Source organism: Oreochromis aureus, linkage group 22 (genome assembly GCF_013358895.1).
Source record: "Oreochromis aureus strain Israel breed Guangdong linkage group 22, ZZ_aureus, whole genome shotgun sequence".
NCBI lineage: Eukaryota > Metazoa > Chordata > Actinopteri > Cichliformes > Cichlidae > Oreochromis > Oreochromis aureus.
In genome coordinates this window covers 40,001,803-40,019,614 of record NC_052962.1, presented here as the reverse complement: position 1 = coordinate 40,019,614, position 17,812 = coordinate 40,001,803, and the positions used below count along the sequence as shown (strand labels likewise).

The 17,812-nt window shown below is 44.8% G+C and overlaps 1 protein-coding gene across 1 annotated transcript; it reads right to left on the bottom strand.

Moving 5' to 3' along the window:
• Positions 1–10,403: 10,403 nt before the first annotated feature.
• Positions 10,404–15,263, bottom strand: LOC120435445 (hemicentin-1-like). The gene is made up of 6 exons (XM_039605090.1): positions 15,203–15,263; positions 13,273–13,551; positions 12,571–12,819; positions 12,071–12,142; positions 11,218–11,325; positions 10,404–10,601 (listed from the first exon to the last, which is right to left on the bottom strand). Exons 1-6 carry the CDS (start codon positions 15,261–15,263, stop codon positions 10,525–10,527), a joined length of 846 nt encoding a protein of 281 aa, XP_039461024.1. The 3' UTR covers positions 10,404–10,524.
• Positions 15,264–17,812: the final 2,549 nt, after the last annotated feature.

Below are 17,812 nucleotides of genomic sequence, written 5' to 3'. Positions count from 1 at the left end.
ACAACAACTCTTAGTAATTGCACATTTATTAACTTGTGTTCTTGAGAATTATCTTCTTGATAACACACATACGCATTTTGTATTCTTTAAAGTTATCTCATGTCTTCTGGCCTGCAAGGGGTGACTTTCCCCTGCAGGCCCATCCTCTCAGAATTGTCCTGATCACACACAACAAATAAGAGAAGAAAGGAAACCATGGCAACTATGTTAATCCCTAAGCCCAAAGGTTTTCACAGCAGAACACCAGAGGAACACCGTCTGGACATCACAGGTTCTGTACAGCAGCGGTCCGTGAGTCGTTTGGTACCGGGCCACGAGAGTTAAGGCTCCGGTGTGAAATTTATGGTTTTCAGGGGTTTTATCGTTAACTCGGTTTCCCTGAGTCTTTCCCTTGTTGTAGTTGTGTGTCTTATTTTGAAAGAAATATTTACACGTTACCATAGCGACCAGAGAGCATTAAGTGGCAGAGAGGAGGATGTTACTGTCAATATTGGCGCATTTTCAGGAGGACGCTGCTAATAAAGTTACACAGTTACACAGTACATTCACGTTTATTATTATATTTACAAAATACCACAGTTTTTGTCTTGGTCGGATCATTTTATGTGGTTGTATTTATCCGCGATACCTTAAAGGCTCCGTGTCTGGCATAAACCGGTCTGTGGCGCAAAAAGGTCGGGGACCGCTGCTGTACAGCATGAGGGTTAATAGGACCGCACTCATATGAATATGATGCGTGAATTGATTTATTCTTGTACATCCACGCCATAGCGGCCCAATTCTTCACCCCAGTGAAGAGGTGATCGTTTTCTCCTCGTTTTAATAAATTAAGCCGTTTGGTCTTTGTTCCCCACAACATATCACCAATTCGAAAAAATCAAAATTAGCTGTATGTAAGCGGCAATACATGACTAATCGCGGGACCCCCGATACAAGCTGGTTTACGGTTATTTTAAAGAAAAGAAACATGTCTATGCAGATGCCCAAAGCTTAACAAAACGACCGATATAACAATTTTTGTACAACCAGATTTTCATATACTTACATTTGAAGGCGTTTTCCTCTCCTGCTTCGACCACCATCGTTATCAGAAACAAATCTCCTCTATGACCCGCAATGAATCCTGGGATATAGTAGGACATGAAGGATACATCAGACCATCCTTAGCATTCAGGGCAAAGTAGGATGCATTTGTCGCCACATTTTGAGTACTCTTTGAATTCGGACAGCCTTCGTTGCGTCGCCGTGACGTCATTGCCTCCAAAAATGGCATTGGCGCATCCTTCCCCTGAATTCGGACAGACTAACCCTCAAATTCGCGGAAAAGTAGGACACATTTGTCGCCACATTTTGAGTGCTCTTTGAATTCGGACAGTCCTCGTCGCGTCGCTGTGACGTCATTGCCTCCAAATATGGCATTTTAAGCATCCTTCCCCTGAATTCGGACACAGCCACAGTCTTCCCTGGATCGTCGCACTGACAGCAGCTGCTACCTGGAGGTGTGGCTGCTGACGAGCTCACGACTCACAGGTGAGTTGATTGGAGGCAGGAACCTGCAAAGAGTACCGCCCCCGAGCATGACCTCATTTTTATTGCTGATGTGTGATTTGTCCAAGATTTCACACAAGACACTCTTTTTAATGTAACCTCCTTGTTAATGGCACCTGGTGTCGTGGTAATTAAACTCATCCTCAGCAGCAGATCACATTTTAAACAACAGAAGCTGCAGACTTGTGTCTTTGAATGATGGCACTCCACCCCACACACAGACTTCTTTGACTCTGATGTGTGAATTCTAAATATAAAGAATGCATTTCTGCTTTTCCCGTTGTGTGTTTTGTGTATTTCCTCACACTCATGCACACTTGTTTGCTCCACACTATTTTCTGGTGAAAGTTCAACACCTTTGACAACAGTGGAAACAAATGAACCTAAAAAATGATCTCAGATGATGTCAGACAGATGTGTTTGCTGAAGGATCAGAAATGATTTCTTTAAACTACAGCTGATGTCAGCAGGGCTGGACTGGGACAAAAAATCGGCCCGGGCATTTTTGCTAGAGACCAGCCCCCCAGGTATTACAGGAAAAACCATAAAGCCTTTGAATGAAAACAGACGCTGTTGTGACAGTGATGTAAACTGTCTTGTTGGTATATATGTATCTAATAAACTTAAACCTACACCGTCCTTCCTATTCTGGTATTCTAAACAGTACTTAGCCGAAACCCAAAGACTGCTTGGTCAAGTTAACCTCCTGAACTATCTACAACACATGGAGGAAACCTGACATTAAGACAGAGAAGACTAGAGGTGAGACATGACCATTACTGAATATTAAAAATAATAAATGACAGATTTAGTGATATTTTCATAAACCATTCATTTACCACATCAATAAACAGCATGGCAGGGCAAAATATGTTTTCTAACATGGCAACCTTTAAAAAGTGAAAGGAGACAGATGAGAAAGAATAAAACTTAACTGACCTTTTGATGGCATTTTACACACAGTACTGGTACAGAATCTAGAAAATGTGGGAAAATACTGGCATCATATACAGTACTTAGCTACTTCTGAAGAAATTATGTTGGGACCCTGAAAAAAAATCACTATGTACAATAATGGATTTCTATACATTTTACATCAGATAAAAACTTTGGTTGTATGATTCAGATAATTATTTAATAACAGCGAGACATTTTAAATGAGAATAAGAAAGAAAAGTATTTCTTTGTGCCCCCCTTTCCCTGTTAATGCCCTACCTGCCCCCCTGGCAACACTTTGCTAGACCCGCCCCTGCACAGTTACCAGCTGTCAGCTACACAGAAAAGGATCCTGGTGTTATTTGTCTCTTAGAAACAGCTCATAACTTCCCTTCAACTCATCCATGTCACCTAAAAGGTAAACCTGTTTCTCCATCACCTGTTCAGCTCTGATGATTCAGTAAGGACATCTCCTGGTTTCATCTGCATGTTTCCCTCTCACCAGATAACCAAACCGATATCATGACCAGCAGCTTTACAGCTGTGGCTCCAGCAAACATCAGCTGATACTAGAAATTAATATTAAATACATTCTAACAACAGCTGATCAAGCTTAAACGTGCTGCTGTTGTTTAGTGCGACATCCGCTGGTTTCCTCTTTGTGGCGCAAAGTGGGCGATAAATAAACAAGAGAGAAAAGCTGATCAGCTGATCATTGATCAGTTTCGTGATTGAAGTAGAAACAGGAGAGAATGAGAGGGGAAGAGACAGCTGTGCAGCGTAACGACAGAATAACTCCAGCTTTGTGTCTTTTTCATTCTAGCTAAAGTCCGGGACAAACTGCGTCTCTTCTCAGCTCAACACAAAACGCGTAATATTTTCTCTGAATACGAGACGATTCTGTCTTTTTACGGGACGGTTGGAAACTCTACTAACTAACCTTATGAATAAAATAAAGTTCACCATCAGTAACATCATAGCACCCACCCAGCTGTATAGAAACTCTGTCATGCTAGCTAGTACGCAGTACGAGTTATTGTAACTGACTGTAAAAAGTCAGCACAACGAAAATAAACTCCACCTAAACTTGGTTTATATCTGACCCAGATAGACTGCAGGTCATAACTTCTTACCTGAAGTTCAGCTCACCTGATACTCGGACCGGCCTCACCTGCTGGCCACTTGCTAATGTTACTGAATCTGTGGAAGCTCCGCCACAGCCACCACCAAACAATTGAGTTATTTTTACACATCTGCCAGCATCTGGCCAATCCACCACCTTTCAGTTTTTATACCGTTACAGAAAAAAAAGAAAAAACCCCCCATTGGCCCATAAAAACGAAAAATCACCATCAGTCATACCGGGCAAATGCACAGTTTGCCTGATAGCCAGTATCATGACTGCTTCAGTGTTTTAATTTTACACAACAATAAAACTCAAAAAGAAAAAACTGAAGATTTCTGTCAGTTTCACTGTAAATATCTGTAGCGTTTCCCTCTGTCAGCACAGGCAGAATACACTGGACTTTAATATGGTGGAAAAACCAAGATCAGCAGCCATAAGGATATAAAATGAGGTCATTTTCTATATTTATGAGAGAGCAGAAGCAGCAAAGGCTGTGTGTGGTGTAGGTGTGTCATCGCTGAGTCACACTGATGACTGACATGATACCAACCTGACTTCAAAGCAAACAGTGGCGACTTCCAGGAATCTAAAATATAAAACATATTTAGATTTATCTCCTTTATAATTGCAGATATCCTGCTTCATGTATCTGATGTCTTCAGTTTGTGTAGTAAAAACAAAGAAACAACATTAAATGATGAGGTGTGTCCAAACTTGTGTTTTACTCTGTTCCTTCTTGGCTCCACATGAAGCTCTCTTTGCTTTGCAGCTGTTTAGAGGAGTTTATAAAAACACAAACATAAATACTGAGAAGTTGTTGGATTTGGTACATTTTAAAAGATATTCACAGATTTAAACTCTGAGTCAGTGATTCATCAGCAAAAGTGAGACGAGTGTGTAAAGATCATATAAATAACATGACTTTACAGTTCAGTGGTTTTCTCTGGGTTACAGCACTCAGACTCATCAATACTGCTCATGTTGTTTGTCCTGAATTTGATTTGCTCAAAAACTGAAACAACTATTAAACAAGAGAGATTATTAACAGGAAGTAGAAAGAGAGAGCAGATTTCTCCTGTTTTGGCTTCCCTTCATTGGCTCCCTGTTAAATCCAGAATTCAAAATCCTGCTCCTCACATACAAGGTCTTAAATAATCAGGCCCCATCTTATGATAAATGTCTCATAATTGTCTCTTCCAGTTGTTTCCATCACTGTCCATAGGACCAGAGTCCAAATGTATGTAGAATAGACATTCAAACATACCAGTTGAGTTTGTTGTTTGTCAACATGGGTCTCAGCTATCGTGAAAGCTGCAGACCTCTTCAGCACTCTACTTTTATGGCCTCTGCCAACCCCCATCACCTCACTTCAGGCCTCTGTCCTGTGGGGGATATTTATGACTCCTCCATTGTCCATCCTCTACAGGAAAAACCCTCTGTGGAAAGGGTGCTGGATCCCGTTATCTTACTGCTGTTATGGTCCCAGCAGTCTTCAGAGTGTCATCGTATGCATAGTACAGTGACACAGCATTAGGTGATGTTCATAGGAAACTGCTGTCATCACCACCATAGCTTCTAGTTCCTGTGCTTCTCACAGAATCATGATGCCATCCTTGGACTCCCCCTGCGCTGTCGATAGAGCTTGGCACGCTCCCCTCATCCTTCAGGTGCCCGTCTGTCGTCCACAATCTCCTCTGTTGGCCTCTGGAAAGCCCCCTTGGCACAGCTCTCGTTCCAATGCAGCTTCGTGGTCCTTGCTGTGGCTCCAAAGTCTGATCTCATGGTGGGCCCCAACAGCTCGACCTTTGACCTCAACCACTGCCTGGACTGTCAGCTATGCCTGGAATGGTTCTCGCTTCTCACTGGGCCTCAGAAGATTTCTCAGGAGATTCCTTTCAGCAATACTCTGACTGCTGCACCTGTATTTCCTTGCTAGGAGGAAAAAACTTCTATTTGGAAAGCATGTCAACCATAATCAAACCACATTCTTTAGTTCAGTGAGCTTCACTTATAGGCCATCAAAGCCTCATCTGAACATGGATGGACCACTTTGCATGGGTTTAATACCCGTAAATGAACTGTTAATCCCACAAATCACCGCAACAATCATAAAAACATAGTTTAGAAAACATAGTTTCATGTAACTCTGTAATTCTGGACCCCTCCTCTTGACGCATGGACACTCCCATGAGTCAACTCATCAAACCTAGATTCCTGTCTGAAAGAAAAAGGTTAGCTAGATCACATCCCAGGCAACATCAGGGTGTCTCCTCCTCTGGAGCAGCACCACCCCGGACCTATAACCCTGCAATAAAAGATGTTAGTGTGTTTTGCATATTAAGTTTGCTTAAAAACTGGCTCTGTCTGGAGCCTGCATACACAACATCATGGCCTGGAAAACAAGATCTAGAAGTGAAATCAAACTCCACACTTATTGTCAGGGTCCTGGGTCGGAGTGACCCAGGGTCCCTGAGCAGTTAGGAGTTATATTGTTATATGTATTGTTGATGCTGTTCTGTGTCCACATTTCCACATAGGCATGTGTGTGTGTGTGTGTGTGTATATATGTGTTTGGCTGGAGGATGATGTCAAGCACCTGCAGGCCTGGTGGGTGTGGCCCCGCTAGGGGGACTGGCCACACCCAAAGCTCCTGCCACACACCTGCTGCTGATCAGGGCTCGTCGGGGGAGCTACTTAAGAGAGTCTTGGAGCTCCCACCGACGCGGGATCATTGCGTTAGACTCCACGTTAGTTTTCCAGTTTAGTTAGTGTGTGTGTGTGTATGCCCGCGGTTGTATGTGTCCTGACGGCTGCCTCTATTTGTGTCCCCAGGAGAAGTGTGGAGCGCCAGACAGCAGCCAGCACGCGGAGTGCTGAGACACGGGAGCGGAGAGCACTGAGACACGACACGGGAGTCAGGGGAAAGCACAGGGGATTTATTGTCATTATTCCATTCACTGTAAATAAACGCACTGTTTATACACAGAGCACCGCGACTGGGTCCTCCTTTTCCCCACATCCCCACGGTCTGCCATGCCAGACCGTGACAGAATGATCCCGCCAGACATGGACCCAGTGGTCTCTGAGGAGAGGCTTAGGAGGGAGGTAATGGACAAAGTTTATAGACTCTGTGAGTTATGGTGGGAGAAGGAGGGGTTGCGTCGCGCCGTGGAGAAGCGGCTGCAGGAGACGCTGTTTAAATTCCCCTGGCTGGTGGACTCCCTAAATTCAGTAGTCCTGGACTTGTTGCTCTCAACCCTCCACCTCCACTCTCCTCCTCACGCTGCTCACCGGCTCGGACAGCTGGTGGATTCGCAGCCTGATACGCCGGCCCCGACGTCTACCCGGAAACGACGTTCGCGCCGCCGGCGTTCCTCACCGCAGCCTAACCCACGGACATCTCAAGAGCCGGCTGTGGTGAGTAGTACGGACAATTTTCCATTTCCCTCACCATCTGTGTTTGTGTCTGCAGTGGACAAGCCGACAGCGCAGGTAACATCACCTCGGTCAGAGGTCTCCACACCACTCGCCGCTTTACCATCTGCAGCTGTAGCACCGCTGTCGTCTCATCTGCCTGCAGCCACCATTCTGCCATCTTCTTCACCGGCTGCTACGTCGCCACCCGGACCTGCCCTGCCCGAGCAGGAGCTCAGCGAGCGGGAGGAGCTCGCGCTGCCCGAGCAGGAGCTCAGCGAGCGGGAGGAGCTCGCGCTGCCCGAGCAGGAGCTCAGCGAGCGGGAGGAGCCCGCGCCGCCAGCTGAGGAGCCGGAGCAGGAGCCGCTCAGCGAGCTGGAGCAGGAGCAGCTCAGCAAGCCGCCGGAGCAGGAGCCAGCGCCGCTGCAACTCGGCGAGCCACCAGCTGAGGAGCCAGCGCCGCTGCTGGAGGAACTCGGCGAGCCACCACCTGAGGAGCTAGCGCCACTGCTGGAGGACCTCAACGAGCCGGAGGGACCGGCGTTGCAAGCGGAGGAGCTCGGCGAGCCGAAGGGGCCCGCGCCGCTAGCAGAGGAGCTCGGCGAGCCGAAGGAGCGTGGCGAGCAGGAGCAACCCGCGCCGCAGCCGGTGGAACTCGGAGGTCCGGAGGTACCCGCTCAGCCGGAACTGGAGGTCAGTGTGCCGGAGGGACCTCCACGTCTAGCGCGCCCTCCACGCCGTCCACGTCTGGCACGCCCTCCACACCATCCACGTCCAGCGCGTCCACGTCAGCGACCAGCGCGTCATCGGCCATGTGCCACACCTCGCTGTTGCTCACTGGAGCAGCGCCGCCGCCACTGGACCCGGGGCAAGCCGCCGCCGGAGGAGCAGCAGCAGCGCCGTCGCCGCCGCCACTGGACCCGGGGCAAGCCACCGGAGGAGCAGCAGCAGCGCCGCCGCCGCCGCCACTGGACCCGGGGCAAGCCGCCGGAGGAGCAGCAGCGCCACCGCCACTGGATCAATGGCAGGCCCCCAGAACCGTTTCGTTGCTGCTGCCGGATCCATGGTCATCCGCCGGAGATCCAGTGTTCCCGCCGATGGACTAGCGGTAGGCCTCCTGAACTGTGTTCTGCCCCTGCCTGCACACAGCAGGTCTCGCCTGTTTTGCCGCCCACCGGGTCGGCCTCCAGAACTGTGTTTGCTGCCACTGGACCTGGGGTTGGACTAATGAACTGAGTTTTTCGTTTTTGTTGATTAGTGGTGTTGTCGGAGAGGTTTTGGGGCCCTCCGTCCTGGACCCCCCACCGCCCGCCCTGGGTTGGTTTTCCTGTTTTTGCTTTTTGTGTTTTCTTTTGGGGTCGTCGGGAGCCGACCCTTAGAGGGGGGGTACTGTCAGGGTCCTGGGTCGGAGTGACCCAGGGTCCCTGAGCAGTTAGGAGTTATATTGTTATATGTATTGTTGATGCTGTTCTGTGTCCACATTTCCACATAGGCATGTGTGTGTGTGTGTGTGTGTGTGTGTGTGTATATATGTGTTTGGCTGGAGGATGATGTCAAGCACCTGCAGGCCTGGTGGGTGTGGCCCCGCTAGGGGGACTGGCCACACCCAAAACTCCTGCCACACACCTGCTGCTGATCAGGGCTCGTCGGGGGAGCTACTTAAGAGAGTCTTGGAGCTCCCACCGACGCGGGATCATTGCGTTAGACTCCACGTTAGTTTTCCAGTTTAGTTAGTGTGTGTGTGTATGCCCGCGGTTGTATGTGTCCTGACGGCTGCCTCTATTTGTGTCCCCAGGAGAAGTGTGGAGCGCCAGACAGCAGCCAGCACGCGGAGTGCTGAGACACGGGAGCGGAGAGCACTGAGACACGACACGGGAGTCAGGGGAAAGCACAGGGGATTTATTGTCATTATTCCATTCACTGTAAATAAACGCACTGTTTATACACAGAGCACCGCGACTGGGTCCTCCTTTTCCCCACATCCCCACGGTCTGCCATGCCAGACCGTGACACTTATAAACAATTGTATCATAAGAGTAATAAAGCATTCAGCATCAACAGGACAAGTATCATGTGCAGGTTTTCTCAAATCAGTAAAATACAATTATTGCCACAGTTTGCCTCAGACATGGATCATCCCATGTACTCAGTCAACATTAATGTAATCCACTTAGCTATCACCAGGAGCTCAGTAGTGGCCAGCTAATGAGCCCCATATTAAACTATTCCATAAACACTGCATCTCTTATTTGCTTTCTCATGTTACTTGTCCGTCTCTGCTGAATCCTCTACATGCACTCTTAGAAAAACAAACATTAGCAACACATACGGACAATCCTGGAGGTCAGGCACAAGTTGACAGGGTCCAGAGGTGCTATAAAAGACCATAAAGTTAGCCATCCATAGCTGTGGAAAGAAGTGACACTAGTTTCAACACAGGAAATGTTTCACATGTTATTCACATCGTCAAAGTAACCTTTAACATTTCCCCTACAACACAGTGTAACAGCATCACCGACTCATAACCTGTAAACACAGTTTTCTTCACACATAAATTCATCCACCCTTTTGTCCTGTCTAGGTGGAGGTTAACCTTGAGTAGTGGTCAAGTCTTGTCAGCTTTTGTCAGCTTTTACCAGTCAGTCAGTTTTTCCTCTTTCATTCATTCTTTCTTTGCTGATAGTGGAACCTATCGTCACATTTAGTTTCCACTGATAGGTTCATAGCATAAACCTACTCGCTGGAACGTTCAGGACAATTTGCTACACAGCAAAGAACAAGACACAAGTAGGCAAAGTTCTTATGTTTCCGTGCACGGGGAGGCCTGTCTGGAGCCAAGTGTCGTTCCACCCACTTGATCTCCGTCAGACTCTCAGCCAGGTTCCCCATAGCACCCTTTTATTGTGGTTACATGAATATGCATAGGGTCATTAACATATAACATAGGTATGCATGTGAACAAAGAATACACTGTGTGTGTGTGTGTGTGTGTGTGTGTGTGTGTGTGTGTGTGTGTGTGTGTGTGAACCCATTAATGACTTCCTAAACCTACTGGCCTGGAAGTCCAGCAGTTCATCTAAACAAAATGCACTTAGCCTAAAACAGACATAGATACGTTTATCCTACCATAAAACAATAAAACAAGGTACCACCTCTCCCATGCTCCCAGGATGTGGGTTTGAATACCAGAACACCCTGGAATGCACACAAAGCCTTTTACAGCCTACTAAAGATCACACATCCTATCACTACACAATATCAATTATACACCTCTAAGCATATATGAGTAGATATTTCTAAGCATAAATGACAATCACAATACAAAACCTAACATTAAACAATTCAATTTTATTTATATAGCGTCAAATCACAACAACAGTCCCCTCAAGGCGCTTTATATTGTACAGTAGATCGTGCAATAATACACAGACTGTAAGTGTAACCGAAGCAAAGATGAAAGTGTGGGGCTCAGCTTTAGATCAATCACAGCTGCTTCACTCTCACGTCTCACCATTTATAACATGAAGTTCTGCTCCAGCTGGTGTCTCATCATAGACGTGGAGCTGTTTGTCATTCCCTGCAGACAGATCAGAGTCAGTTCCTGACTCCGGGTTTTCCTACAGAGGACTCATATGTGTGACATCATCCCCGAGCTGCTGATTTGTGAGTTGTTCTGCACTGAGACGGGACAGAAAGCGTGCAGCAAAGCGCCTGATGATGTTTAAAAGATGCCAAAGGGCAACTGCAGCTTTTCAGACGAACTGCAAAAGAAATTTCCCTCGTACTGTCCCAGTACTGGTAAATTTTCTTATACAGATGAGGCATTATTGCTGTTAAGTTAAGTTGCTAACAGCACACCCGCCCTGTATTTTATTTATTGTCAGTTTTAAAAATTGTTTTATTAAACTCTTCGTTTACTGAATGAAATCTGTGCACAGTGGTGAACAAAATGTCAAGAAGGAGTAAAAAGTCCCATAAACAAAATTCAGATCTGTTAGCTGAACCGTGCTAGCCCAGGTGGCTAGCATGTTAGCAGTTAGCAGACAGAGTGAAGGCAGGAAACTAAACCAGACTTCAGCTGAACATGAAACAAAGATGTGAGACTCATCAGGATAAAGTGTCTAAACAAATACATAAATCAGCTAAACCACAGCACCTTGTTTTAGCCTCTGGGCACGTTTTACTTTACTCACCTCGTCTTTTAGACTTTTGTCTCCAAATAAAGCAAATGATGACGGGAACAAGGCTGCAGACGAAGACAGCAAGGGCTCGGATCCCTAAGACAAACAGATGATGGTTGGCTGGAAAAGCAGGACAAAGAATAATTATCTGAGATCATGTTACAATTATTAAACAAACATAGACACTACATACTATTTATTAATATCATGTACACTGCTGCAAAAACTTACAGGAACACTTCAGAGTCTAGCATCAGGTCAGCTGTTAATGAAATTAAGCAGCAGGAGTACTTAGAAGGGCAATAATGAGACGACCTCCAACACAGGAACAGTTTTACAGGTGAAAGTCTCAGACATTGTTTCCTCCTCATCTTTTCTGTCTGTTTTCACCAGTTTGACATCCGGCTGAGGTCAGTGTCTCTACTGGTAGCATGGGGTGATACTGGACCCTCCGGAGGTTGCACAGGTAGTCCAGCTTCTCCAGCTGTGGCACATTGAAAACGTGCCACAGCTGGAAGCTTTGCTGTGTCTCAGGGTGTCTTTGAATTTAGTCTCTGTAGGTTTATAATTTTCATTTCCATCCAACGATGTGGCATCCTTCCATTGCTAACACATCCCCTCGTTCATATTAGATATGCAGTAATAGTTTGACGTGTTTTCAAAGTCTTCCTTTAAGTTTTTTGAGCAGTGTTTTTTAAAATGTAATTCAGAACAGCTGAGTTTGTCTTACAGAGCATCGTACCTCAAACATAAATGTCATTTATACTTTCTGTAAACAGCAGAACGGATTTAATTTGCGTACATGTGACTGAGAATTATACATTTAAACCTGTGAAGCTGACTGATGTCTTTGTTGGAATCACACCTGACGGAGCAGATGTCTCTGCTGGCTGATGAGTAACTGTTGTAGTTATTGTTGCTGAGGTTGTTTCATTATCTTGAGAATACAACAGAGAATATAGTTACAGAATCTGAAAATGAGAGACTTACACATACGTATTTTAGCCAAATATATACCATAAATAAATAAAATGCACGTTTTAAAAAAAAATACAATTTCTATAACTAAAAAACAAAAACATTTCATAATATTTTGAGATTTGGAAACAATGATTGGGTACTGGATTTGTTAAAAGTCTGAATTATGGTTGTTTTCTGGGTTGTTTACTGCCGTGTTATACAGGAGCAAACACAGTGACGTCATCGACAGCACTGATCAAACTCAAAGATCTAACCTAAACTCCTCCTGCTCTCTGCTCTTCTTCCTCTTTGAGCTATACAGTATGATGTGCTGGTGGCTGCAGACCCCTCAGGTTTAGCTCATTGAACATGGAGTTTAATGTGTTTTGGGTTCATGTGTCTCACCTCTGTCAGATCTCTGTCCTTTGGTCACATTCAGATAAACAGCTGGTTTTCCATCACAGTTGTACAGTCCAGAGTCAGCAGGCTCAGCTTCTCTTATACTTAATGTTTTGTCCTCAGTGGAAACAGAAATCCTTCCTTCATTTATTTCTCCAGAGTCTCTGCTCCATGTGGGAACAGCTGATCCTCCAACATGATGAGAACAGTTCAGAGTGATGCTGCTCCTCTCTGCAACACTCACTATTTTAGTTCCTGTGAATATTAATGACATTTATCATTAAAGTGATTCTTTCCAACATGCAGACTGTTAAACAGGAAGCTGTGCACTAAAGTTACTGCAACAAGAAGTGGTTAAGAAAATGGATGAGGATGATGATGATGATGATGATGATGAAGGATGGATGCTGTCTGTCTAATATTTACAGTCGTTCATAGTCTGATATCATCTGACTGAATTCAGCTGCACTCGATCATTTTGTGTGAAGAGTCGATGATGAGTCAAACTTTCTGTCAGCGTTCAGAGAGACTGATGAAGGATTTATGCTCCTGGTGTCAAAGCTCTGTGGTTATGCAGAGAGGTGCATTATGGGAGTTCATGCTTCACAGACACATTTGATTTAACCTGACAAAGTGTTTAAAATATGTTTGCATGTCACTTGTAACAGAGATGGATTTTAAACATAAAATAGAAAAACCTGATGTTACCTGATGGGATCACTGTCAGCTCCACAGCTGCTTCATGGTTACAGAAGTATCTGCCAGAGTCTGAGAGAGCAGCTCTGAGGGTGATCAGAGATCGATCAGCCAGTGAACTGTATCGTTTCTGTGGATCATTGATGTGTTTTATGACCCCGCCTCCATCAGCTGTAAGTATGTCAGCTCTGCTTCCTCCACTCTCTCTGCTCCACCTCACATTACCCTCCACAGAGTGAGGACAGCGCAGACTGACCTGTGTCCCCTCCTTAAGTCCTTCATGGGTTAAACCTGCAAAAACAAACAGAGTTTTTCAGAATCACATAAACCTTCAGATGCTGTGGACACACGGTAACAACGTATCTGTGTGTGATGGGCTGTAAAAATGTCACAAAGCTGAAAACGATTATTTTTGAGTTCACAAAAACGCTTACACAGATGAAGTGTATCAAATTGAAGACTTTTCACTGCATATTAGTATATTTTACTTAGGCTTAATAATTAGAATAATGCTTTGCTCACTTAAAATAAATGAAACAATACCTTTCTACTAAAACTGTTTATGTTGTTTTCCACCTTTTCCTGAACCAGAGCCTGCAGGGTTAACCTGAGTGTCCCAGTTTGTTTAACCAGGAGGATCTCAGGCCTGATTATTGTTCATGTATTATAAATATTCTTGTTCTATTGTTATTTCTTTTATTCTTATTAAATAAATTTCCATGTAAAATTGTTCCACGTTAGCATTATGTTCATACATGTTACAAATGCCTGTAAATCAAATGAGTTCAGTGACAATTACTGTTTGTTTGAATCAATTTAATCATAACATTACACTTTTAAACTAATGCAGCACATATAACAATGTAACAAATATATTCAAATAAATAAATTTCTCAATACGTAACTCATTTGGGAACTAATCTTTCTAGAAGTGAAAACAGTCTGTCCGTCCTCTCCCTGCTCTCCTCTCCTCAGCCTCTCTTTGCTGCCTCATGTCCTCTCTGATGAGGTCTAGCAGCTCATCATCCCTGTCTCCTTTCCTCTTTCTCCCTGTCGTAGGTGGCTGAGCCGCTTCGTCATCGCTGTCGTTTTGGTCACCCACTGCTGTGCTTGGCCCTGGAGTGTCCTCAGGGAGAGAGGACATTAGGACAGGAGGCGTAATGGAAGATCTCTGTCCTGTCAGGGGTGATCAAGGAAACACATGGGAAGACAGCAGGAACCAATCAGACACAGCGAGACAGGGCAAGCAAAAGTGAACACAATGCACATGAGACAAGGACTATCAAAATAAAACAGGAAGTAGCAACACACTGAGACTCTTCACTCTGTGTGGTTTTTGTTCAGGGGAAACACGGAAACAGAACAGACGGAGCAGAAAAAGGAGGAAACACAGAGAGGAAATGGATGAAGGTGAGGAAGAGAGAGAGGTAAATAACCATGGAGACAAGACTGACTTCCACAGGAAACACAGAGGAACGTAAACAACCTGATCAGAAAACTCAAAAGCACCAGAGGACTAAACTAGGAAGCACAAATCTTATAAATCTCTTTAAGAATACAGCAACGATTCAGAAGTGCACAAACACAAAACACTGGGTCAAAGAGCCAGAACCACGAACTCATGATCGTAGCTTCAATCAGGAAACGCTGATTTCCTGATTGGAGGTTGGACTGTTGGTCGTATGAAGCACTCAGTCTTTTCTAACTTTTTATAGTCCGAACAAAATGACTTCGTTCATCTGTAAAATAACTGATGGATCATTTTATGACAGATTTACTGTCAGTGAGATAAAAACTGTGACACGACGCGTCGGACACTTTGAGCTGCGTTCACACTTTTATCCAAGCACACAGTCTCACACTGAACTTCACAGCTTTTATTATCTGAGTCTTATATGTAAACTATAAATATGTAAATGTGAATAAAGTGAAAGAGTCTCACCTGCAGTGACATTAGAGCCCAGAGTGCAGACTAACAGGCAGCAGAAGATGTTCACCTTCATCCTGACACAGTGGGAAGTGTCTGAATAGTTCCTGTGTGATCTGAGAACAGGAACTCGGCCTCTGTGAACACGCCTGTTCTTCCTGCTGCTCGTAACCACGCAGCTTTACAACCACAAACCTCTGCAGACAGATCAACAAACGTAAGGACCAACTCGACTGACGACACACAGAGGAGGCAAAGTGTTATTAGCTGGAAACTTGTGGTTTTAACCAGAGTTGCAGGAAGAAAAAATGCACACGGAAACCAAAGGATATTAATAATATGACAAGAAGCCATTTACACGTCACAACACTGAGTCCACTGAGTTCAGTGGAAGTGTGTATTTTTAAAGCTGTGCGGTTCCACGTGTGTGTGTCAGAAATCACACTGATCAGTCACTCATTCAGATATTGATGAAGAAGCACTGGAAGCTAAAATCCTCTTCATCAGTTCTTCACTGAGAGCACCAGATCCATAGAGGCTGGGGTCTATCACACCAGGTGAGACCCCAGGCTGTGTAAAGATGCCACATATCAGCAGGGTGAAGGGTGTGTCTCCTCCCTTTACTGTGTCTGTTGTTGTGACGCAGTGTGAGACTCGGGACTGCTCTCTGTGGTGGGGGCACTTGCTCACCCCCTCCCTCAGAACAGCACATCACTCACGTAGGCATCTCGATGGAGGGTTGTGGGTGGTGTAGGTCACAGTCGGTAGGGCCATTCTTGCGGCCATGCTGGCTGTAATGCGGCGACCTGGCCCTCCTTTTTAATTACACTTTACTCATGATCTGGTTATATGAGGGTTACAGTGCTGGTGCTGAAGAACAGAGCAGAGTGTAAAGATGTCTGAACTTTATAAGCAGGGATACGGGTTCCACCTGCCTCAGGCGAGCGTCTGGAGGAGCCTAACCTCAAAGATGAATATCTGCATATTTACATATCTCCAAATCCCTCTGAAATACAAACACTTATGATTTAACCATTAAACTTTTATTTATTTAATCCAGGTAAAAAGTCTCTTTGACATCTCTGTTCTAAGAGGCCGGGTCTCTGTTGGCATTATTAGAATTACTTTGAGTAAACGTCCCAAACATATAATCACCAATAACGGTTCATAAAAACATCCATTTGATGTAATTTAACATAATTAAAAAAGTCGCTCTGATGATGAATTCCCACTGTAGAAACAGACTATAAAACAATTTAATGGCATTTTTAATGCTTTAATTTTCAAAATGAATTTATTTACAGTTTTACAGTACACACACATCAGTACACACACACATCAGTACTCACACATCTGTACTCACACATCAGTACACACACATCTGTACACACACATCAGTACTCACACATCTGTACACACACATCTGTACTCACACATCAGTACACACACATCAGTACTCACACATCTGTACTCACACATCAGTACACACACATCTGTACACACACATCAGTACTCACACATCTGTACACACACATCTGTACACACACATCTGTACTCACACATCAGTACACACACATCAGTACTCACACATCTGTACACACACACATCAGTACTCACACATCAGTACACACACATCTGTACTCACACATCAGTACTCACACATCAGTACACACACATCTGTACACACACATCAGTACTCACACATCAGTACTCACACATCAGTACACACACATCTGTACACACACATCAGTACTCACACATCAGTACACACACATCAGTACACACACATCAGTACACACACATCTGTACACACACATCAGTACACACACATCAGTACACACACATCTGTACTCACACATCAGTACTCACACATCAGTACACACACATCTGTACTCACACATCAGTACTCACACATCAGTACTCACACATCAGTACACACACATCTGTACACACACATCAGTACTCACACATCAGTACACACACATCAGTACTCACACATCTGTACTCACACATCAGTACACACACATCTGTACACACACATCAGTACTCACACATCAGTACACACACATCTGTACACACACATCTGTACTCACACATCAGTACACACACATCAGTACTCACACATCTGTACACACACACATCAGTACTCACACATCAGTACACACACATCAGTACTCACACATCTGTACACACACACATCAGTACTCACACATCAGTACACACACATCTGTACTCACACATCAGTACTCACACATCTGTACACACACATCTGTACTCACACATCTGTACTCACACATCAGTACACACACATCAGTACTCACACATCTGTACACACACATCAGTACACACACATCTGTACTCACACATCAGTACTCACACATCAGTACACACACATCTGTACTCACACATCAGTACACACACATCAGTACTCACACATCTGTACACACACATCTGTACACACACACATCAGTACACACACATCTGTACTCACACATCAGTACACACACATCTGTACACACACATCTGTACACACACATCAGTACACACACATCAGTACTCACACATCTGTACACACACATCTGTACTCACACATCAGTACACACACATCTGTACACACACATCTGT